This window comes from Cryptomeria japonica, chromosome 5 (assembly GCF_030272615.1).
Source record: "Cryptomeria japonica chromosome 5, Sugi_1.0, whole genome shotgun sequence".
In the NCBI taxonomy this organism is placed as follows: domain Eukaryota; kingdom Viridiplantae; phylum Streptophyta; class Pinopsida; order Cupressales; family Cupressaceae; genus Cryptomeria; species Cryptomeria japonica.
The window spans coordinates 859,300,222-859,319,617 of record NC_081409.1 but is presented as its reverse complement, the minus strand read 5'-3'; the positions used below and the strand labels follow the sequence as shown (position 1 = coordinate 859,319,617).

The window sequence follows — 19,396 nt, the reverse complement described above, 5'->3', positions numbered from 1 at the left end:
AGAATTAGTGATGAAGAAAGAGAGAGAAGAAAAGAAATGTAAGAGAAGACAATTGTAGGGAAAAGTATAGGTAGCTTTCTGATCACTCCAACTGCTATAGCTTGCAAATTTACCTTTAAAGCTTCATGTTCAAGGGTATGATAGGGTAATGTTGTGACCTTTTCACACATCGCCCCATTGCAAACGGGGACCCCTCTTTCTTGCTTTTTGTGTTGGTTAGTTTAAGGTTTTGGTAGCATAGTGGGCAATTTTGCGTTCCCGTGCCCGAGTCTCGGATTTTTGATCATGCCTATTTGTCGTTAGGGTTTTGAAGTTATAGGATCAAGTGTGTAAAAGTTGAGATTTTAAATGATTCTAATTTTGTCTAAGTGTAAACCTTTTGAGCCAAAACGTGTTTTTCAACGTCCTTGTCGGTGATTTTTAAGTGCCTAGGTGTTTGAGGACCTTTAGGAGTTGTTTTCTCGCTCCTAGGAAGTTATTCAAGTTGATTTTGCACTTTATCTTGATAGATTTCCTTTTGTTTCACTCAAATTTTGGTAAATTTGCCTAAGTCCCGATGGGTTTTATTGGAAATTTTAAGTGTCTAGATGATTTTGAGTGGTTAAATTGTTAAATTCCTGATGAAAATCCATGTTCTAGGGGTCAAAATGTCAAAATTCCTGATGGGAGGTGCTTTTCCCCCCACATTTCCGATGACCCATGATTTTCCCCCACTCAAAATCCGGATGGGAGATGAATTTCCACTGGATTCCTGATGGACTTATTTTTCCCCCCATTTAGAATCCAGACATGGGGCGATTTCCCACTAGGGAGGTGAATTTTGACTAAGTGTTGGGAAATCCTCCTGATGACCCATGTTTTTCCACCAGGACTGCGGATGACTTTGATGAGGACTGAAATAATGATTCCTGATGACAATCGATTTTCCACCAGAGCTTTTCATGATGAGATTTTAAGGATTTTAATGCGGATAGTAATTCTAGACGTGAGGCGAATTTCCACCAGTAAAGACTGATGATTTTTGATCTGGAAAATTATCTTGGCAGGGGTCGATTTTTCCCCAAAGTGATTTTGAGCTGAATGACGAATTTAAGTTGGAATTTTTCATTCCAGACAAGGGTCGATTTTTCCCTTGAAGGTATTTTTGTGCAACTTGATGGAAATTTTATTGAGATTTTTTATCCCAATAAGGGGCGATTTTCCCCCAAATGAATTTTTAAAAGTTTTGATGAGTTTTTAATTGGGATTTTTATCCCAATATGGGGCGATTTTCCCTAGAGGGGGCAAGTGATTTAATTTTTAAATTTTTTTAATAAGGATGCCCCAAAGTTAATTATTTTTGTGATTACTAATGATTATTTAAAAATAAAAAAATAATTAATAAAAGATTTACAATAAACATTAAATGATTTTTACCATCTAGAAGCAAATCGATTTTCCCCAGGCAAGTATAAAGGCATAGTTTTATCCTACATTGCTTGTGTGGTGAAAACTTGAGGTGAAAACTAGTTTAAAAGAGGGAGGCCAGCAGTATTTTATTAATATATTTGCTGAGTGTGGCATCCAAGTGGCTAAGTTTGGCGATTTTTTCCAGCTAGGTGATTTTTGCTAAGTGTCTTCTTGACACCATTGGGGTTGAAGTTGATGTTTGATGATCATTTTCTGCCTATTCAGCCTTAGGTGATTTTTTTTGAGCACCATTGGAGTGAGTTTGGAGTGCTACATTGCTCCTTAGGCGATTTTTTGGGGTGGCGCCATTATTGAAGAAAGTCGATTTTGATTGGGAGGTTGACTTCCTTTATATTTTGGTGATTTTCTTCCATCTTGGGTGGCGCCATTGCTGATAATTCGCTGTGATTGCCTTCAGACCTTCACATTTTCACCATTGCTGAAGATTTTTCACCTCCATTGTTGGCTGGGAGTTCGATCTTTAGACTTCATACTTCATTCCTGCCCATTTCTACCTTAGGAGATTTTGTCTAGTGGCTGTTTGGAGGAGTTTTCAGTACATTTTCAGAACTTTTTATCGCTGTTGCAGGTCCGAGACACTATTGTTGCTGGCTGTCCTCAGAAAATATTCATTTCCAGCCCTTTCCCAACCTTAGCGATTTTACTTGGAGGGCATTTATATGACATTTTGTGATCATTTCCAGGGTTTCTTATCACTTTGCAAGGTGCTTGTAAGTCTGAAACACACATTTTCAGACTTGTCTTCAGAAAATCTTTCTTTTACCAGCTCTACATACATACCTGGAATTGATTGTTTTCATCATGGGAAAATTATTTTCATCAAATTTTTGCATTTCACGCGATTGCAACATGATTTAAGTGACTAATTTGTAGAGTTGCAGGTTGTCTTTAGATGTAATATCCCTTGGCTAATCTGACCCTGTTTTTGCTTATTTGAACACCAAGGAATATTGTCAAACATTTGGCATACAATGTTTGAAGCCGCTGTAGTGAATTCTTTCTTTGTCTTCTTTGGGTTTGTAGGCTGCAAATGAAGTTATGGAAAGCTTCTAACAATGCAAAGTTGTTATAGAAATGATATACTAGCTGTTTTAGACCTTTCCACACATATGTAATGACTGAAATTAACTAGTATAGCTAGTTGACATTAAGATAAACACTTGTCATGCATCCCAAAGTACACCTACAGCCATTAGGCATTTAAGCAAACAATTGGCATGAAAGCTAAATGGCTGATCAATGTTGAATGTGGAATATGCAAATTATATCTCCATTAAACATATGCGACCTCCAAATATTTCATGATATAATCATAATAGAAAATGATGCAATGAAGTAATGATTTTCTAATACAATGACCATAGATAGAAAACCTGGTATTTCAATGGCTGCCTTGATATATTGGTTTGATTCTCCTCATATGCAAATCCCTTGTCACATATATATAGCTGTTCAACCTCTCTAAATCCCCTTCTATAGAACTCCAACTACTGTAGCGCACTGTTCATGCGCACTGTTCACGGCACTGTAGCGCACTGTTCACGGCACTGTTCACGCGCACTATTCACGCGCACTGTTCATGCGCACTGTAGCAGCAAGAACAAACTTGCAATCTGCTCTTAAAACCTTGAATAATTTGTTGCCCAATAAGGATGATTCACAACCAACTATAAATGTTCTTCAACAATAAACTTCAAACCCTTGTAGAAAACTTCACCAATTTGCACAAATGAAAGAACTGAAGTATTCTTTCCCACAACTGCAATAATTCAGGTGTTATTTCACACCTTCAAAATTGCTATCAATAGGAAGTTTTCGTTTCCTATGATCAAAGAAGAAAATTGCGAAAGCCCTAGGCTCCACAATAAAAATCAATCAAAATACTATTCATCAACTGGATGCCGAGAATGAACTCTTGCCTTTCCTTTTATTCTTTCCTTAAGAGAGCTCAAACACCTTCCTGGCCAATGTGGGATAAAAGATTTATTCCCACATTAAATTATTCACTTAACGCACTTTATTATATTAAAGTGACTTTATTATTATAAAGTTACTTTAGAACTTTATAATAATATTAAAATATTAAATAAATCACTTAAGTCACTTAAACTTTAATATCTCTTGATGTACTTGTCTGATTGCTAAGCCGTCTGAGCCAGGGGTCGACTCTCCCTATTCTCCATGTGATTGGATGCCTGTCTAAAAATAGAAACCCTGAATAGTGACTTACTATAAATAGTAAGTATGTGGAACTGAGTCTAGAAATAGCTGCAAAGGCCCAATCAAGGTCGACACTGCCAATAAGCTCTGCTCAGGTGTCTTTCTATTAATAGGAACCCTGACTCTCCCAAAATAGTAACTTACTATAAATAGTAAGTGTGCCAATTTGAGTCAAAAAACCTGTGCAAAGGCCAAAACCTGAATCCAGCTAAAGAGTAATGTCTCTAATCACCAAGTAACTGCCACACGAGGCCCTCTATCAGTAATTGTTAGCCTATGAGGGTCAAATGATAGGTTAATTCTTACAAACTCTGATGCTCGCAAAATGGGGACATTACATTAGACTTATTGGCAGCCATTGTTGATCTTGGAAAGGCATCTTTAGACAATTTTTGAGTGAAAATCCTACTTTTCACACCTTTCCTAGTTCATTTCTCAATCCGGTATACTCTTTTGCACTCTAATTGTGATGAAATTTCATAGTATAAGGAGGTGTCTTCAGACTTTGTTAAGTCTGAAAATTGATGATTTTAATGAAATTCATGAGGTTTTCATACCCTAATCTTGTCACATTTTTGTTCTATTTTCAGAATTCGTTTAAAATATTGATAACAATCTTGATTTCCATACTTAAAAGTGTCTCAATTAAAAGAAGTCAGAACTAATTTAATTCTGAAAATAGTTGTCAGGAAGATTTTTTCCGAAGTTTCTAACTTCCAGCTTCATGCAGGTGCTATGTCGAAGTCGGGAATTAACATTTGGAAGGAACACTAGAAGATAGTTGAGAGTGGATTCTATCTAGAATCCAAGATGTCATCTAGATGGATGGAGATTACAGACACAAACATGCATTTCCTGAACATGGACCAGATGTAGCAGTGGATGTTCGGAATTGGAAACCAGATTCCTTCCCCTACTTATGCAAACATCATGAAGAGCAGTATTTATCAGGCCGCTAGATTTCCACAATCCATATAGTGCAGCGAGCTAATCTTGGAATGTGCAAGATGTCACGATCCCCACTCCCGAATGATCAAGACTCCTAAGGGTGTCACCATTGCTTTCCTAGCTGAGGATGCTATTGTTGAGGTGTTCAGAATTCCACGTGGAGCAGACATGAAAGATAGGACACAAGATGAATATGAAGAAAAGTACAAGAAGAGGATGGATGTGTGGAAAACTATAGTGAACAAGGAATGGATGATCGAACCTAGGGCTCATCATTCCAAGGCTCCCAAGACTCTCATGTGCACGGATTTGAAAGAGGAATATAGCAACTTGGTATTCCTAATGAACCGAGTGATGGGAATGTCACAAGGTGCATTATATCATGGATGGATGTTTTATTTTATCCAGGATTGTCTAAGGGGAACATTGATCAATTGGTCAAAAATCATAAGTGACAATTTGGATTTTTAGTTGAGGAATGTGGAGAGATCCAAATCATTTGCCATGACTTCCTTTCTCATGTATTTACTTGCACGATTTGTTACTTACAAATGATTGATATGCAAAGGTGAAGTCGAGAATGGACAAGGGCAGTACAGAAGTTATGAATGCTATCCACAGTTGAACATGTATCAAATTGAAGATTATAAGAGACCAAATGATGCATTCACTATGTACATCACACGGATGTTGTAGGGTGGAATTCACAAGAGGTTGTCCAAGGAGGCAACAGAGTTGATTGAGCAGTATGGATCATGGTACATACAGTTTCCCACTTTCACATACCAAAAGATTCATGGATTTCAATCTGAACCTTATAGGCTTCCTAGGTATCCTACAGATAGAATGATATTTCTTGAGGTGGTGAGACAACTTTGTTGGTGGTAATATTGTACATATGGGAATAAAAAGTAATTAATTAGGAAGTACTTTGTTAGTAATGTAACCAAGGGTTGGTAGTTACGGGTGCGACGGTTGTCCCTCGCACCCCCTCGGTACCTTTATATACCATGTAATGTAACTTGTCAGTATCACAATTATGAATTAAAATGGCATCTTTTTTGTTGGCTTAATATTATTGTCTGGTATCTATGGCATTACTGTTTCTTGTTAAGTATTCTGTCTGTATGTCTTAAACTGTTCGCCTAGAGGGCAAACATCTGGCGCCGTTGCCGAATTAAACCTAGAATGATGGGAGCGTACTACATGGCACGATGATAATGGGACAACCAGTGAACAAGGGGACAAGTAGTAAACTCAAGGAAGAGCTGGAGGAGTTGTTCGAAGGAGAGAGAGCACTGACAAGGGATTTCACCTGCATCCTACAAGCATCGATTGAAACTTATGGACCAATCACATTTTATTTGTATTTAAAACTTCCTTTTGAAAATGCCTTAATAAATAACCTACACAATTTAGATGCCCAAAATGAGAAATTTAACTTGAGCACATATTATTATACTTACGATAGAAATTTGGTTGGCTGACATGGCTTTTAATAAGAGATCAAACTTATTAACATACGTGCCCAACTAGTGGCTTCTGTCCCTAACTATTAGAAACCTATTTTTCAAGGTTCTCAAAGTAGCCAATTGTGTGGATCTTCTGACTGCCTGCACTCACAAGAGTCATTGGTTTCTTCTTGTGTGCTTTGAACTCTTGGTCATGACTTCCTGATTGCTTTCTTGAGCATGGTCTTAACTACATAGAGGTTCTATCCTTTAGTAGATCTTGTTCTTCTTGATGAAGTTTGTTCTTCTACTTCAACTGGATCATTACACTTTGTGTTTCACATGCTTGTTCCTTGTGCTAATTTTATGTCAACAAATAGTGGTATGGCAAGAGTGGGAAAATTAATCATCAATTGGTCAATGTGTTCTTTTCACATCATATTGTTCTAGACAGATTTGGGTATAACCTAGGTTCCTTGAGCATCCTCTTTCTGTTGCAATGTTCTAGAGGAATCTTAGTTCTGTTGTCACTTGGATTTTTGCTTTTTAACTAATATGGGATGCTTAAATCTTTGCTAGCTAACACTTAGGATAACATCATCTCCAACTTCATTATATTTGACAAACTTTGGTGGTCAAGGACCAAAGTAATTAACAACAATCCCCCCAAAAAGAGTATATACAACAAAATTAGAAAAAATAGGCATGGATAGTTATAAGAGTATGGCACTGTATTTATATTAAAAAATAGTTACGTTCAGTATATTGTCCAGAACCACAAACACGTATGATCAAGAAGATTAACTAAGAGTGGAATCTAACATATTCCGAGACTTGATAATGTGAAATTGATACACTATTGATTTCATTAAGCCTTTGCCAAGTGCTGTACCCATATGAAATTTTTGTGACATGTCAAGTTTCAAAGCTTTAACCCTTATCTCTTTTGAAAGCACAAGTCACATTTTGTGTGTTGTCTTTATTGTTTCTTGTTTCTATCTTTGTAGATCATCAATAGAGCTTTCAAATGTGTTTGTGAAAGGAAAAAAATTGACTTTTCAAAGACCAAGTTGCATGCAAAGGGGCACACTTATATAAAGGAGAAACATGTTTTATTTATGAATCTAAAATCACTTATGAAGGGTGCGCCATTGTGAAGGAAACGGTGTTTTCAAGATTGTTGATGTTATAGCTAGGTTGGATTCCTTCTTGGGCCGACCGAGCACTTTTGGGTGGCTAATTGGCCTGTCGGCCTTAGCCACAATATCTTGCAAAGTTTAATGTATAACTCTTATTCAGTTCTGGCCCTAATTGGGCGATGTAACTTGTAATTTATGCTGGCCCCATAATGGGCAATAAAACTTGTAACTTGTGAATGAAATAGGGCAGACCCTATCCCATGTAACTTGTGAATTGTTATGGGTCTGACCCTATGTTTTAGCGACAAGAATAAACTCATGTTAAGGCCGACCTAAGGTGTATGGGCGAACTGGACACACATATATACAAGTCATTGCAAGCATCAAATATAGACTTCAGCAAATTACCTCTGCTTATGGTCAGGGAATTACTCTAGCATATCAGTTCTCTTGTGCAGCGAATTCATCCTAGACATTATCTAGGGCTAACGAATTCACCTACAAGGCCAGCGAACTTGTTCTAAGGGCTGCAAGACATCTTCAGATCAAGCAAATGGTCTACATCAGGCGAAAGCAAACCTAAGGACTGCGAACTTTTTCTTGAGGCTGCGATTTCTCTTCCCAGGTGGCGAACTGCATTTCTGATCAGCAAACTATCTCTCAGGGTCAGCGCCCAATCAGATATACATTGATTTGTATTCTGAGTGATAGCAGATAAGTTGTCATGATTCTGATTATGCCCTAGTTCAGATTCATTATGATGATGCTCTGAGTTATATACTACTTCAAGTGTTGAAGTAATTGTGTAATGTTGCATGCTGATTTTTCACCTCCAAGAGGGAGGTTTTCCCAGGGTACTGCTGTGTTCTTTGTGTTCATTGTGTCATTTTCTGTTTGTTGCTTTCAGTCTGTTTTATTATCAACAAAGATTGAGTTCAAATTTGCATTAACATGGGTGTACCTTTGCAAAGGAAAAGAGGTCAATAAGTTTGAAAAGAATGTAATGTCTCCATTTTTATGCCTTCCTATTTTGCTAGGGTTGGCCAATTTTTAGGGTTTCCTGGAGGTTTCCAATTTTGCAAGGAGTGTTCCTATATTCTTGGTGATCTCAGTTCTCAGTTTTAGCGGGTTTCGTTGATAGTTGCTATTTATAGTAAGTGCTTGCTTGGTGCTAATATTTTTGGGTTCTCTTGGGTTCTCGAAGAAAATTGCTATTTATAGTTATAAGGTTTTAAATTATTTAATTAAGTGCTTTTTAGAAGTAGGCACCAACATAGGGAGACATAAGGAGTTGATAAAGTTAAATTTAAAAGATTGCACAACCCTAATTAGGGCGTTGAGCTTGGAGTTTATAAAAAGGTATTTTGGAGCTCATCTTCTCAATGTTGAAGTTTATTATCTCTTGTCTGAAAACCCTTGTGGTTCTAGAGATTGGACTTGGTTCATCTCAGCCTTTTTGAGGATGAAAACCCTTTTGGAGAAGATTGGCTCTGGTGGTGAAAGATCTACCCTAGCTAATATTTGGTGGAGTCACTCAGATTTTGCATTGGAGATTAATGATTGAATTTTTGTAAATGGTGAAGAATTCTTTCAAGACAAATTTCTATGATTAAGGTTTGGCAAGTTGCTTGTATTTGGACCTCTCTATTCTTCTTGGTATGAGCAGTTCATTATGTTTTTTATCTTGGGCGTAAGGTTTTGATAATTATATTGTGCGCTTGGGGGATTCTAATGGTGAGCCATCGGTGATTTATTTTCAATGAGCATTTTGCCTTAGGCATGTGGAGTGGTAACTCTAGGTTTGGAGTTCTTAATATTCTACTTGCAGATTTATGTATCTCTTTATCAGTGCATGGGCATGCACCATGTGGCTCTCTATTTTAATTAATGGTGGAATGTTTATGGGAGATTGGAGGTAGTTTCGAGTTAGAAGCTTCTGCTGTAGCATTGTGGGATTCTTCTCTTTATAGGCGTGAGTTTAGCGGGACAGCTTGTGGCCCTTAACTGAAGATCTTGCTGCTGTTCATTCCCTCAAACTCTAGCACATTGAGAAGAGGACAGTTTGAGGGGGATTTGGTGCTGCTTGTGGACACTTTCAATGGATGAGTTGAAGATTGGAGAGTTTGTGGCAACCAATCTTACTTAAAAGTCTCCCATGTTCTTTTCAAGTGCTGTTTGGAATTTCTGAGTGTTCCAATACAGTTTGCAGACTTATATTCGAATTGAGTCTTCTAAGCAAACATTGTGATTCAGTGACATTTTCCTTTTGCTGTTTATATTGCTGAACGTTGGCATCTCCCTTTTAGATTGGTGCTTGCTAATGAAAGGTCAGCTTGTTATTTCATTGCCCTTGTAATCTTTAATATGTTATTAAGTAGTAAAGGGTATTGATTTTTCAGTTGGGTACAAATGATTATTTGTATTAGTCAGTCAATAAATGTTCTACTTTTCTGAGCATATAAGTTTATTTTCACACATATCATATGCTTCATAAATGTGAGTTTCAAACATATTACCAAACTGAAAAATGAAATTACAGCAGAAACATCATAGTTCTTAATGCAAGAAAACTGTTTGAAATTATGCTTAAATACTAATTAATTGAAAGTGAAAGGGAAAGTGCAAAAAATTGGTTGCCAACTAGGGTGGTCTCCTACAAAGAATTTGACACCTGAGTGAAAAATAGTTAAAAAACAGAAGTCTAGATTTATATTGTCAAGTGTGCACTTGACAAAGCATAATGGTTTTTACATTTTCAAGTTAAACTTTGCATGTATAGGTGTGCACCTATATGAAGGAAATGAATTCTATGTTTCAAAGTAGTTTTTTGGTTGTTAAGTGCACCCCTCATAAGGAAGAATCAGTTTGAAGTTTTGAAAATTACAATTGCATTAAAGGTGTGCACACCTAATATGGGCCTACTAGGAGTTGCTAAGGTTCATTGAACAATGGTTTTTCAAATTTAAACATTAAAGTTTTTTTTAGAGTTATAGTTATCTTTAGAGGATTTTAATCTGATTAGAACATAAGCTTTTTTAGAATCACCATTTAGACTACTTGTCTAGATTTGCTATTTTTACCTTGAGTTATTTATAGTTAGTGCTGTTTTTAATTGCCACTGTTTTCAAGGATGGGCATATTTTGAAAATCCATTTTTAAGCTAGCGCTAGTTGTAGGTTGCACTATTTTTAGCTATCTCTATTTAAGCCCTATGTGCTTTTTGGTGATTCTCTATTTTGAGATGTCTATTTAGATCTCTTATCATGCAAGAGATGTGAGTTCTAGTGTTAGTTGTAGTAATCTTTATCAGTACTCTAACTAGAGATTTCTTGGGTTTAGTTTTAGAATTAGTGGATACAGTTTTGCAATAAAGCTTGGACTGCATGCATGTAGTCTGTACTTAGGGTAGAAGTTGTACTGAGCTTTTTGATTTGCTTCTCATTCATTAATTTTATAAATGTCATAAATAAGTGCTATTTGCACTTAGATTCCTAGTGGTGATTTCAAAACACACTTCTTGTTGAAATTGTTCACAGAGTATTGTTAATCCAAAATTTGCTATTTATTTATTATGATTTAGTAATACCTATCTCACTTCTAAATTGCTTTGGAGATGTTTTTCTTATGTGTGTTTAGGTAGATTAAATTACTTTTAGTGAGTTTGTAAGATTTATATTGCAGATTGCTTGAAGTTGGATATTGTCACTTTATATGGATCCCTTAATTTTATTTACCAAAGCATTTGTATCGTTATGTTTAAACTTAGTCAATCTGTATGTGTACTTGCACTATTCAGTCTCTACTTTTAGTTGAACAATGAAAGTGTGTAATTGTAGGTTTCTTTTCTGTCAAAAAGATTAAAACTATATTTTGTCTTGAGTTGATGAGCATGTTAGCCTTTTTGCCCTAGATGAATCGAAAAAAATACCTTTAGTTTTTTTAGCATGACTGTGAAACAACCCAAATAACATTAGAGAGAGAGAGAGAGAGAGAGAGAGAGAGAGAGAGAGAGAGAGAGAGAGTCCTTTATTCTTTTCAATGTTTCATTTTGGATAATTTAAACTGGTGCTTACTCCTTGAAAGGTTTTTGCAGCTTGTCATCTGGAGTGTAATACCTGCTCTAAGAAGGTCAAGTGCTGATCACACCAAGAATGTCCTGGCTATGATTGTCCTGTTCCAGTATTTTCCCAGGTTGTTTTTAATCTTTCCTTTAACATCCGAAATTGTTAGAACTACTGGAGTTGTTACCAAGACCGCTTGGGCTGGAGCTGCATACAACTTATTGCTTTACATGCTAGCTAGCCATGTAAGTTCTTTCATGCTTGGGATATCACTGTTGTGGGATTTTCTTTTGTCCGATAAAAATAATGTGATACTTCATACATGATAGTAAGTTTTCCAAGTGCACACATGGGTTGTAATTCTTAAGATCATATTTCTTTGCTTGTTTTCTCCATGTAATCTGGAAAGAAGGTTATTTTATATCTCTTTTTGTTTAAAATCTTTTATAATGTAACCCGGATAAAAAGTTGGATAATACATTATATGTTATAAGAGGATTGTTAAGTGGTTACTTCTGCTTTATTGACACACAGGTTTTAGGTGCTTCTTGGTATCTGTTGGCTGTTGAACGCCAAAACACATGTTGGCGGAGCGAGTGTAAAAGTGATAGTATATCAAATTGCCAGCTTGACTTTTTAGATTGTGACAGTTTGAGTGATGGTTTGAGTTCTGCTCGTCAACAGTGGATGAACACTACACAAGTAATAAATAATTGCGATGCAAATAATTCAACCATCACTTTTAATTTTGGTATTTATGGGGGTGCTTGGCAATCTGGGATTGTCTCCTCAAAATTCCTTGAGAAGTATTTCTTCTGCTTCTGGTGGGGATTGAGAAATCTGAGGTAAACTGTTAAATATTTTTTGGGATACCAAACTGTATAAGATTCTGACATTTAAGAAAAGGTATTTGGGATAATATTACAGAAGAGTCCAAATTCGCCAATTTGTAGAGTGTTTTCCATCATGTTGTGTTGCGTACATTGCAGTAGAATTATTTAATGTCTAACACTGTGCAGGCAAAGCAACTGGCAGAAACAAGAAAGGTATCTACCCAAAGTCCAAAGATACCACTTTCATCAGCATGTATTGAAAATTTGGTGCCAATTCAATCAATTAACACCCCTTAAAGAAATGCCCTTAAAAAAAGCATCCAGTTTCATCTTTTTTTTGTAGTTTAGCTTACCCCTTTCTATAATGCTATATGGCAATTCAGGTTGGTTATCTGGATTCTAGACTACTCAAAATGGCTTTCATATTGGGAGATTTCACCTAGTGGCATTTGATCACAGAATCCTTTCATAACAGCATGAAGGACTAGGATTTATCTGTACAAGAAACTCTTGCATTTCCTGACATTACATGTTTGTTGACTCTTGACATACTCAACATGACACTGTACGTGTGCATGACACCTCACTCCTAAAATTTTTACTTTTTAAATTTTTTTTCCATTTCGCAAAATACAAAGTATGTTACTGGACTTGGAATTGCCCATAGGATGAAGACTCATGAGTCGGAAAAACTTGCTAGACACAATTTTGAATCAGATTCGGTGACTTGGAAAAAAGTCAGCTTAACTCAGCAAATTAATAAAACACTTAATTTAAAACTTGACAAAAAAATTGATTAAAACTCAGCAAATTTCAACAAAGAATTTGTACATGAGTTGCTCCTGCTGACTTGCCAGGTATTCACCACACGTTTCTTTGTAAAACTTGCCAAAAGAACTCACAAGTAAATGGGTGAATTGCTCAACTGTGAAATAGTCTCACGAGTACCTGGCAAGTTATAAAAACTATGGAATAGCTTACTGCAGCCAAAGGGGGTAAGTGAAGAGTAATATGATTGGTTTTAAATGCAAGAACTTTTACATTTTAAAAGTTCTTTTGCCGATTCAAGTTCAGATTTGGCAGTTCCCCAACGTCTTTTCCTCCCCATGTTCAGTATGGCTGGGTCCAGCTGTACAACACACACACACATACACACACACACACACACACACATATATAAACATAAAAATAACCATAATTTGTTCAAAATGTATAATATTAAATACAGTCTTGACTCTTGAGAACATGGCTGATAATTGATGATTCAATGCTGATTGCCAAATCATAAATGCCAAGATAAATTAAACTGGTTTATGTTGTGTTATTACGTGGAATCAGAAAACCAAAATTATAAATAAATTCAAGCTCTCAAGATTTAATTGGAAAAACCTCAGGAAACTAAAATCTGCTAAAAATTCAGAAAAGTGGAAAAAACAGCGATTTTGTAATTTCGAGCAATACAAAGGGATAAAAATGCTGCTTTTCCATCTGGCGGAATGCAAAACAATTTATCTTTTATGAACTAGAGTGGGAGTCTAGGGTTGGTAGTGTTGAATGGCAGTGCCACTAAGCCCAAATGATGGCCTTCGTGGTCATAGGGACTTTCATAGCATGCCATTTATCATTTTTTTATTGCAATAAAACAAGTTCCAAATGCTTCAAAAAATCAACTTTCAGATATTTTTAAAACATTAAAAAAATGCACTTGCTTTTTGGACCCTTTCAGCTTCTGATGGGTCCGCCTAGGGTGCAGTCTGGGCTTGCTTAGTCAGCCCGAGTATGTTCTGAACACCTGGGCAAAATGGACAGGCCAGACCTAGACAGGGATTAGAACCCATGATGCAGGAGCATCCTTGCTAGCTAGGAGATAAATAATAATATTTTCATAAGGTCTAGGTTCCTAGGTATGTTCCAAGTTTGTTTCCCTCCATTTGTTTGTAGTTCAAATTTCAAAATTTGTTTAAATGTCATGGAGTAGGTAAATAAGGCCTTGTAAATAAGTTTTAAAAGTCAAGTTTGAGTAGTTATAAACTAAATAAGGCCATAAAGCCTTGTCATCATGTAAATGAGGTGGAAAGGGAGTCAGATATGTGTGCTACAGTAATAGTTAACTGATTTTCCCTTCCTAACATGCTATTGAGCTTCTTTAGGATTAGTTGAGTGACTTTAGGAGAGGATTTTGATGATCTAAACATAGGAGAACAACCTTTTCTTTATGAATGCATGAGAATTATGTAGGTACAGATGTTGTATGACAAGAATATTTCAATTGTGTGAAGTTTGAAATGATTTTATTGAGTTTTTTTCATGTTTCCACAAAACTGTCATGTTTTCATTGACAGGACAGCAAGCTTGATTTTAACAGAAGCAATCTAGAGAAAACCCTTCACCTCTGTGAAGGTGTAGACACTTCAACAAGGACAAAATAAGGCTAACAAGATTTATTTGAGGTCTTGACACCCAGTTTTGTGATTTTTAGGCCTAATTATGTTATTTTGGCCTCAAACTAGGGCAAGGGCTTACTTTAAATTTCCAACTGCCAAAATTCTCCAAATGTTGGATTGTTAATTGTTATTAGTCTACAGTAAAGTGTGCCAAGTTTCGTACCTAGTCCACACGTGTAGGTGTCTTGTTCATCAAACCCTTGGTTTGCAAGCTTCTACATGGTAGTATGACTGTATTTTTTTGAATTTCTTGTGTTTGTGAGTGATCAATGCAAGATGATTGTTTAGACATGTTAGAAATGTCCATTTACACCTTCCCTATCAATCTTAGGGCCTGATCAGTCCATTTAGTCTCTGCTTTTACAAAACTGTCTGCTAAACAAGCCTAAATTTGATTGTAAACAGCAAGTTTTGACCCATTATGTACAAAACAACACCATCTAATTTTCAGATATGTTTAATAAGGGCCAAATGGGTATCCGAATCAGGTCTCAGATCTCCATTATCAGGTGTATGAAGAAAGTTACAGTTGAAAAGGTCTCTGAGAAGGGCTACAAGCTCTTAGGTCACCTACTAAGGGAAATAGGTTCTAGGAATGTGCTAGGACTTTGCTGATTGTTTTGATAGCTTAGGTTATCTGTCTGTATGGTGTAAGTATGATTAGTTAGGTTCTGTGAATATCTAAATGTATAATATATATTATCATGTTTTGGGCCTTTTTGTTCTTAGACTATCCTATACAAGAAAACAATCAAATGTTGTGTATGGGTTCCCTAAGGAGGTTTGACATCAACCCAGCCTGAACCTAGACTGGTTTGGGATTATCCAGGGTTCTTGGCCAACCTTGTAACAGAGGTTAAAAGAATATGACCGTGTCCTAGATAACTTAAACCTCACAAGACTTTGGCCAAATATATCCTGCCTTTCTGGTATGTGTTTTTAATTACAGGGCACTTATGATGTGTAGATACAAAACCATATCATTTAGATGATGCCTACTTACATAATAACTCAATAGAACAGGAAATGATCATTATTCGAAATATACAACCATAATGATCATCATTCGAAATACACAACCATAATGATCATTATTTGAAATATACAACCATAATTGTCGTTCCATAGTTTGTGTGTTATTGTATGTGATACATGCTCGTATAATAAATCACTAGCCTAGATCAGTGTCCAATGCTATTATGCTTTTCTGATATGAAAAATTGAAATTATATTAATAGAAAAGAGAAATTAGTAAACTACATATGAGCAATAGGAATCTGCAGATATGACTATGAAAATTAATTTTGAGGGCTTATATTTAATAGATGCTTGAAGCACTAGAGAAGTCATAGTGAAAATATAGCACCTGCATGAATATGAAAGGTTGGTTACTAACTGGAATGTCGTGTTCATGTTGGATAAGTTTTTTATTTACTGGAACTATTATAAAATAATTGTTAAGTCTTCCATGCCACTCAAGGGGTAATCTTGATGCAGACAAGGGTATGAGGTCAAATTACTGACAATTGACAACCCATCCTTGTAACCCTGTACCACATCCTGTAGTGGACCCAAATTCAACGTAGTATTCATTAAATAAATTCATAGATTTTTATTGAACATGCTACATGCATACATTGTTGTTGCTCAAGTAACGACACGGGTAATTTATTACTGTGAAACGAAACACCTAACTTGCTGGTCCCGGTTCGGGCTTGGGTTCGGGTTTGAGACTCAGGTTCGCAGGTTCGGCAAATTTTTTTTGGGGTTTTGGGTTCGTTAGTACAAAAACATGTAAAAATAAAAAATATATATATATATGCAGCAGTAGTTAATTTCAGAATACACCACTATGCTAATAGTCAAATAACATAGCAAAATAGTAAATATACCACCATATTAATGTTTTAATTCAAAAATAATAATGTCAAGCTACAACAATCAGCCATCACTGATCAAATATCATATGGGTCATCAAAAATATCATCATCATCATCATCCTCCATATGCCATGGTAGATTAGAGGAACCAGCTAGGAACAAGCAACAATCAATCTTCAACTCTCCTTGAGGAATGGCAAGCAAAAAATGAAGTTCAGCAATGGAGCAAAGTAGTTATGTTTTCATTCTATCGTGCAAAAATGAAGTAGCTTTTACCTTTTTAGTGTTTTAAGTCATCAAATTAGGGTTGGGTAGTCGAATATGCTTTTTTGGCATTAAAAAGCGATTTAAAAAAGTCACAATTTTTCACTTTTGCATCAAATTCTTCCTGGTTTCTGCGAAAGCCTCCAAAATTCTTCCCGGGTTCTTCTGGGATCGGCAGGGGAGAACCCACACGGCATTTGCAGGACCCTGGTCGGACCCAGGGAGAACTGATCTAGGACTAGGACCCAGGGGGAACTGGCCCCGGACCCGGGGGGTCTAGGCAAAGAAACCGGTAACTTAGCAAAACACTATAGGTCGCTGCAGGCAGCTATGGAAACATTACAGGCAGCTACAGACCATACTATTTGCAGCTCTGAAAACTCCTACAGGCATCTATTAACAGATTTTGGTAGTCATTGTTTATACCCCCCTCTTTTTTTTTCCTCTTTCAAAGTTTCAAGAGTTCCCTACACTTTTCCTTTTCAAAAGCCCTCGACTCTTCCTGTACAAGAGCCCTATGTGTCCCCTTTCTCTCTTTTCTTTTTCTTCTCCAAGAGCTCTCTCTTTGATGTTTCCCCCTTTGAGTTTTTCAGGAGCTTCTTCCTTTTTTCTTTACTGCAAAACCAATCTAAAGATTGTTTTTCCAATATTTTGTTTCTTGTCACTTCACCTTCTGGTTGACTCTTTGTGTCCATATTAGGACTCCTTGTTTCCGTCTAATGATTTGCTTACAAATGTTGATTTTGAACATTTCTCTGGTTCATGGGGTTGAAAGTGCAGCAACACATCTAAGTGCAGTACTTTCTTTTTGGGTCTCTCTGTACTGAAACAGTTGTAAAGATACTACCTATATGAAAATAACTGCTTTTCTGGTATTTATTGTGTTCATTGTAACTATTTTTATTGATTATACTGCTTCAATCTGGTAGTGTAAAATCAGTGGTAAATACTTTCACCCCATAACCTGTTCTGGGTTTCAGCGTTATACTAATTACAATTGAAAATCAGCTTTTAGGCCTTCTGATTTGCTCTGCATTTATTTTTTCAAATGGGCAAACTCTGGCTGAAATAATGGAGAATGACACATTGAAGAAGAAATTCTGCACTGATGTCATACATGTCACTTTGAAAGCTCACATTCATTGTGTTATAAAATAGGATATAGGATGTAACTGTGTGTGCTGTGTGCTTGCAGTTCAGTGGGGCAAAATCTTGTAACCAGCACTTATATCTGGGAGAACTCATTTGCAATTGTTATTTGCATTGTTGGTTTGGTATTATTTGCACATCTGATCGGAAATATGCAGGTAAAACGTCTTTCACCATCTTTGATATAAGGCTTAGATATATGCAAGCTTACATGTTTGAACAGATAAAGAGGTTCTCAGCAAATAAGATTCTCAAGGAAGAATTTTTCTATATATGCAATCAACTTATTCACGATCACCGTCAGCTCTTTAAACCATGCTTAGCTATGCTTGTGATAGATGCTAAACTTTTTCCATAAAATTATGTTGAACATTTAATTTTCTACTGAGTTCGACCCAACCACAACTTTGGGAATATGAAATATTTCTGAAGTGACAGAAGGGCAATAGCTTAATTGGATTGAGGATACACATGTGAGGCACTTTGTCTCTGTACCAAAATTATAATTTTTTCTAAGGCCAGGCATTGATGATTTTCAATATAATGATTTTTGTTGTTAGGAAGGGAGTTTATTTTCTCTTTGACAAAAACTGAATTGAGAATATTTCAAAGAGAGCTTTTCCTGTCTTAATAGTATGCCGAGAAATGTGGCTGTACAGCTAGATCATATAATTGAAGTTCTAGCTGACATATAGATTTAGAAGCATTCAAATGCAAGCAGGTTTATTAAAATGGAAGGAAATGCGAAAAATTCATAGATATAGGATAGGCATGGTCTTCCTTTCTTTGCCCTACATACAATACAATTTTCTCTAAAGCAGGAACCATAATGATCATAGGATCATTGCTGCTGTCTAATTTGTTTTCTTTTACAAGTTGCTTCAAAGCCTGCAATATCATCTTCTCTTTTTTAGAAGTTTAAGGTTTTTATCTTGAAATGGAAGTGTGCTTTTTATTATGATACAGCTAGTTGACTTATGTTATCTAAATACCTCAATATGTTCTCTCCTACAGACCTACTTACAGTCTCTAACAGTTAGGCTTGAAGAGTGGAGAGTCAAAAGAAGGGATACAGAGGAATGGATGAGACACCGTCAACTACCTCAAGATCTCCGTGAACGTGTTCGTCGCTATGTTCAGTACAAATGGGTTGCTACTCGAGGGGTTGATGAAGAGACACTTTTGCGGGGCTTACCCACAGACCTTCGTCGCGATATACAGCGTCACTTGTGTTTGAACCTTGTACGGCGGGTATGTTCTGAAAGCTGGATTATTTTTGAGCCATCTAATTTTATTCTTTCAATTGTTCAAATTATGTGTATGCAATTAATAAGATGATGTAATGTCCCCAAATTAGAGATACCCAATTTCTGCCCTAATTGAAGTGGGAGAGGGGTTAGAGATACCTGTTATTTTGACTGAAACCCTGCAAGTAAGTTAGAAAATATACAATAATCATATTTCATTAAATAGATCGATTAAGTAGGAAAAACCAATCATAATATGTAAGACATAGTCCTAATTACAAGATTAAATT

At 36.2% G+C, this 19,396-nt stretch overlaps 1 protein-coding gene across 2 annotated transcripts in view; it reads left to right on the top strand.

Moving 5' to 3' along the window:
* Positions 1–19,396, top strand: part of LOC131033829 (protein CNGC15b) — a 143,227-nt gene that overhangs the window by 58,603 nt on the left and 65,228 nt on the right. For both annotated transcript variants that reach the window (XM_057965120.2, XM_057965119.2), the window contains exons 5-8: positions 11,322–11,534; positions 11,824–12,134; positions 17,906–18,017; positions 18,874–19,110. In XM_057965120.2, coding sequence (XP_057821103.2) covers positions 11,322–11,534; positions 11,824–12,134; positions 17,906–18,017; positions 18,874–19,110 — 873 coding nt within the window. The remainder of the gene's footprint in view (positions 1–11,321; positions 11,535–11,823; positions 12,135–17,905; positions 18,018–18,873; positions 19,111–19,396) is intronic.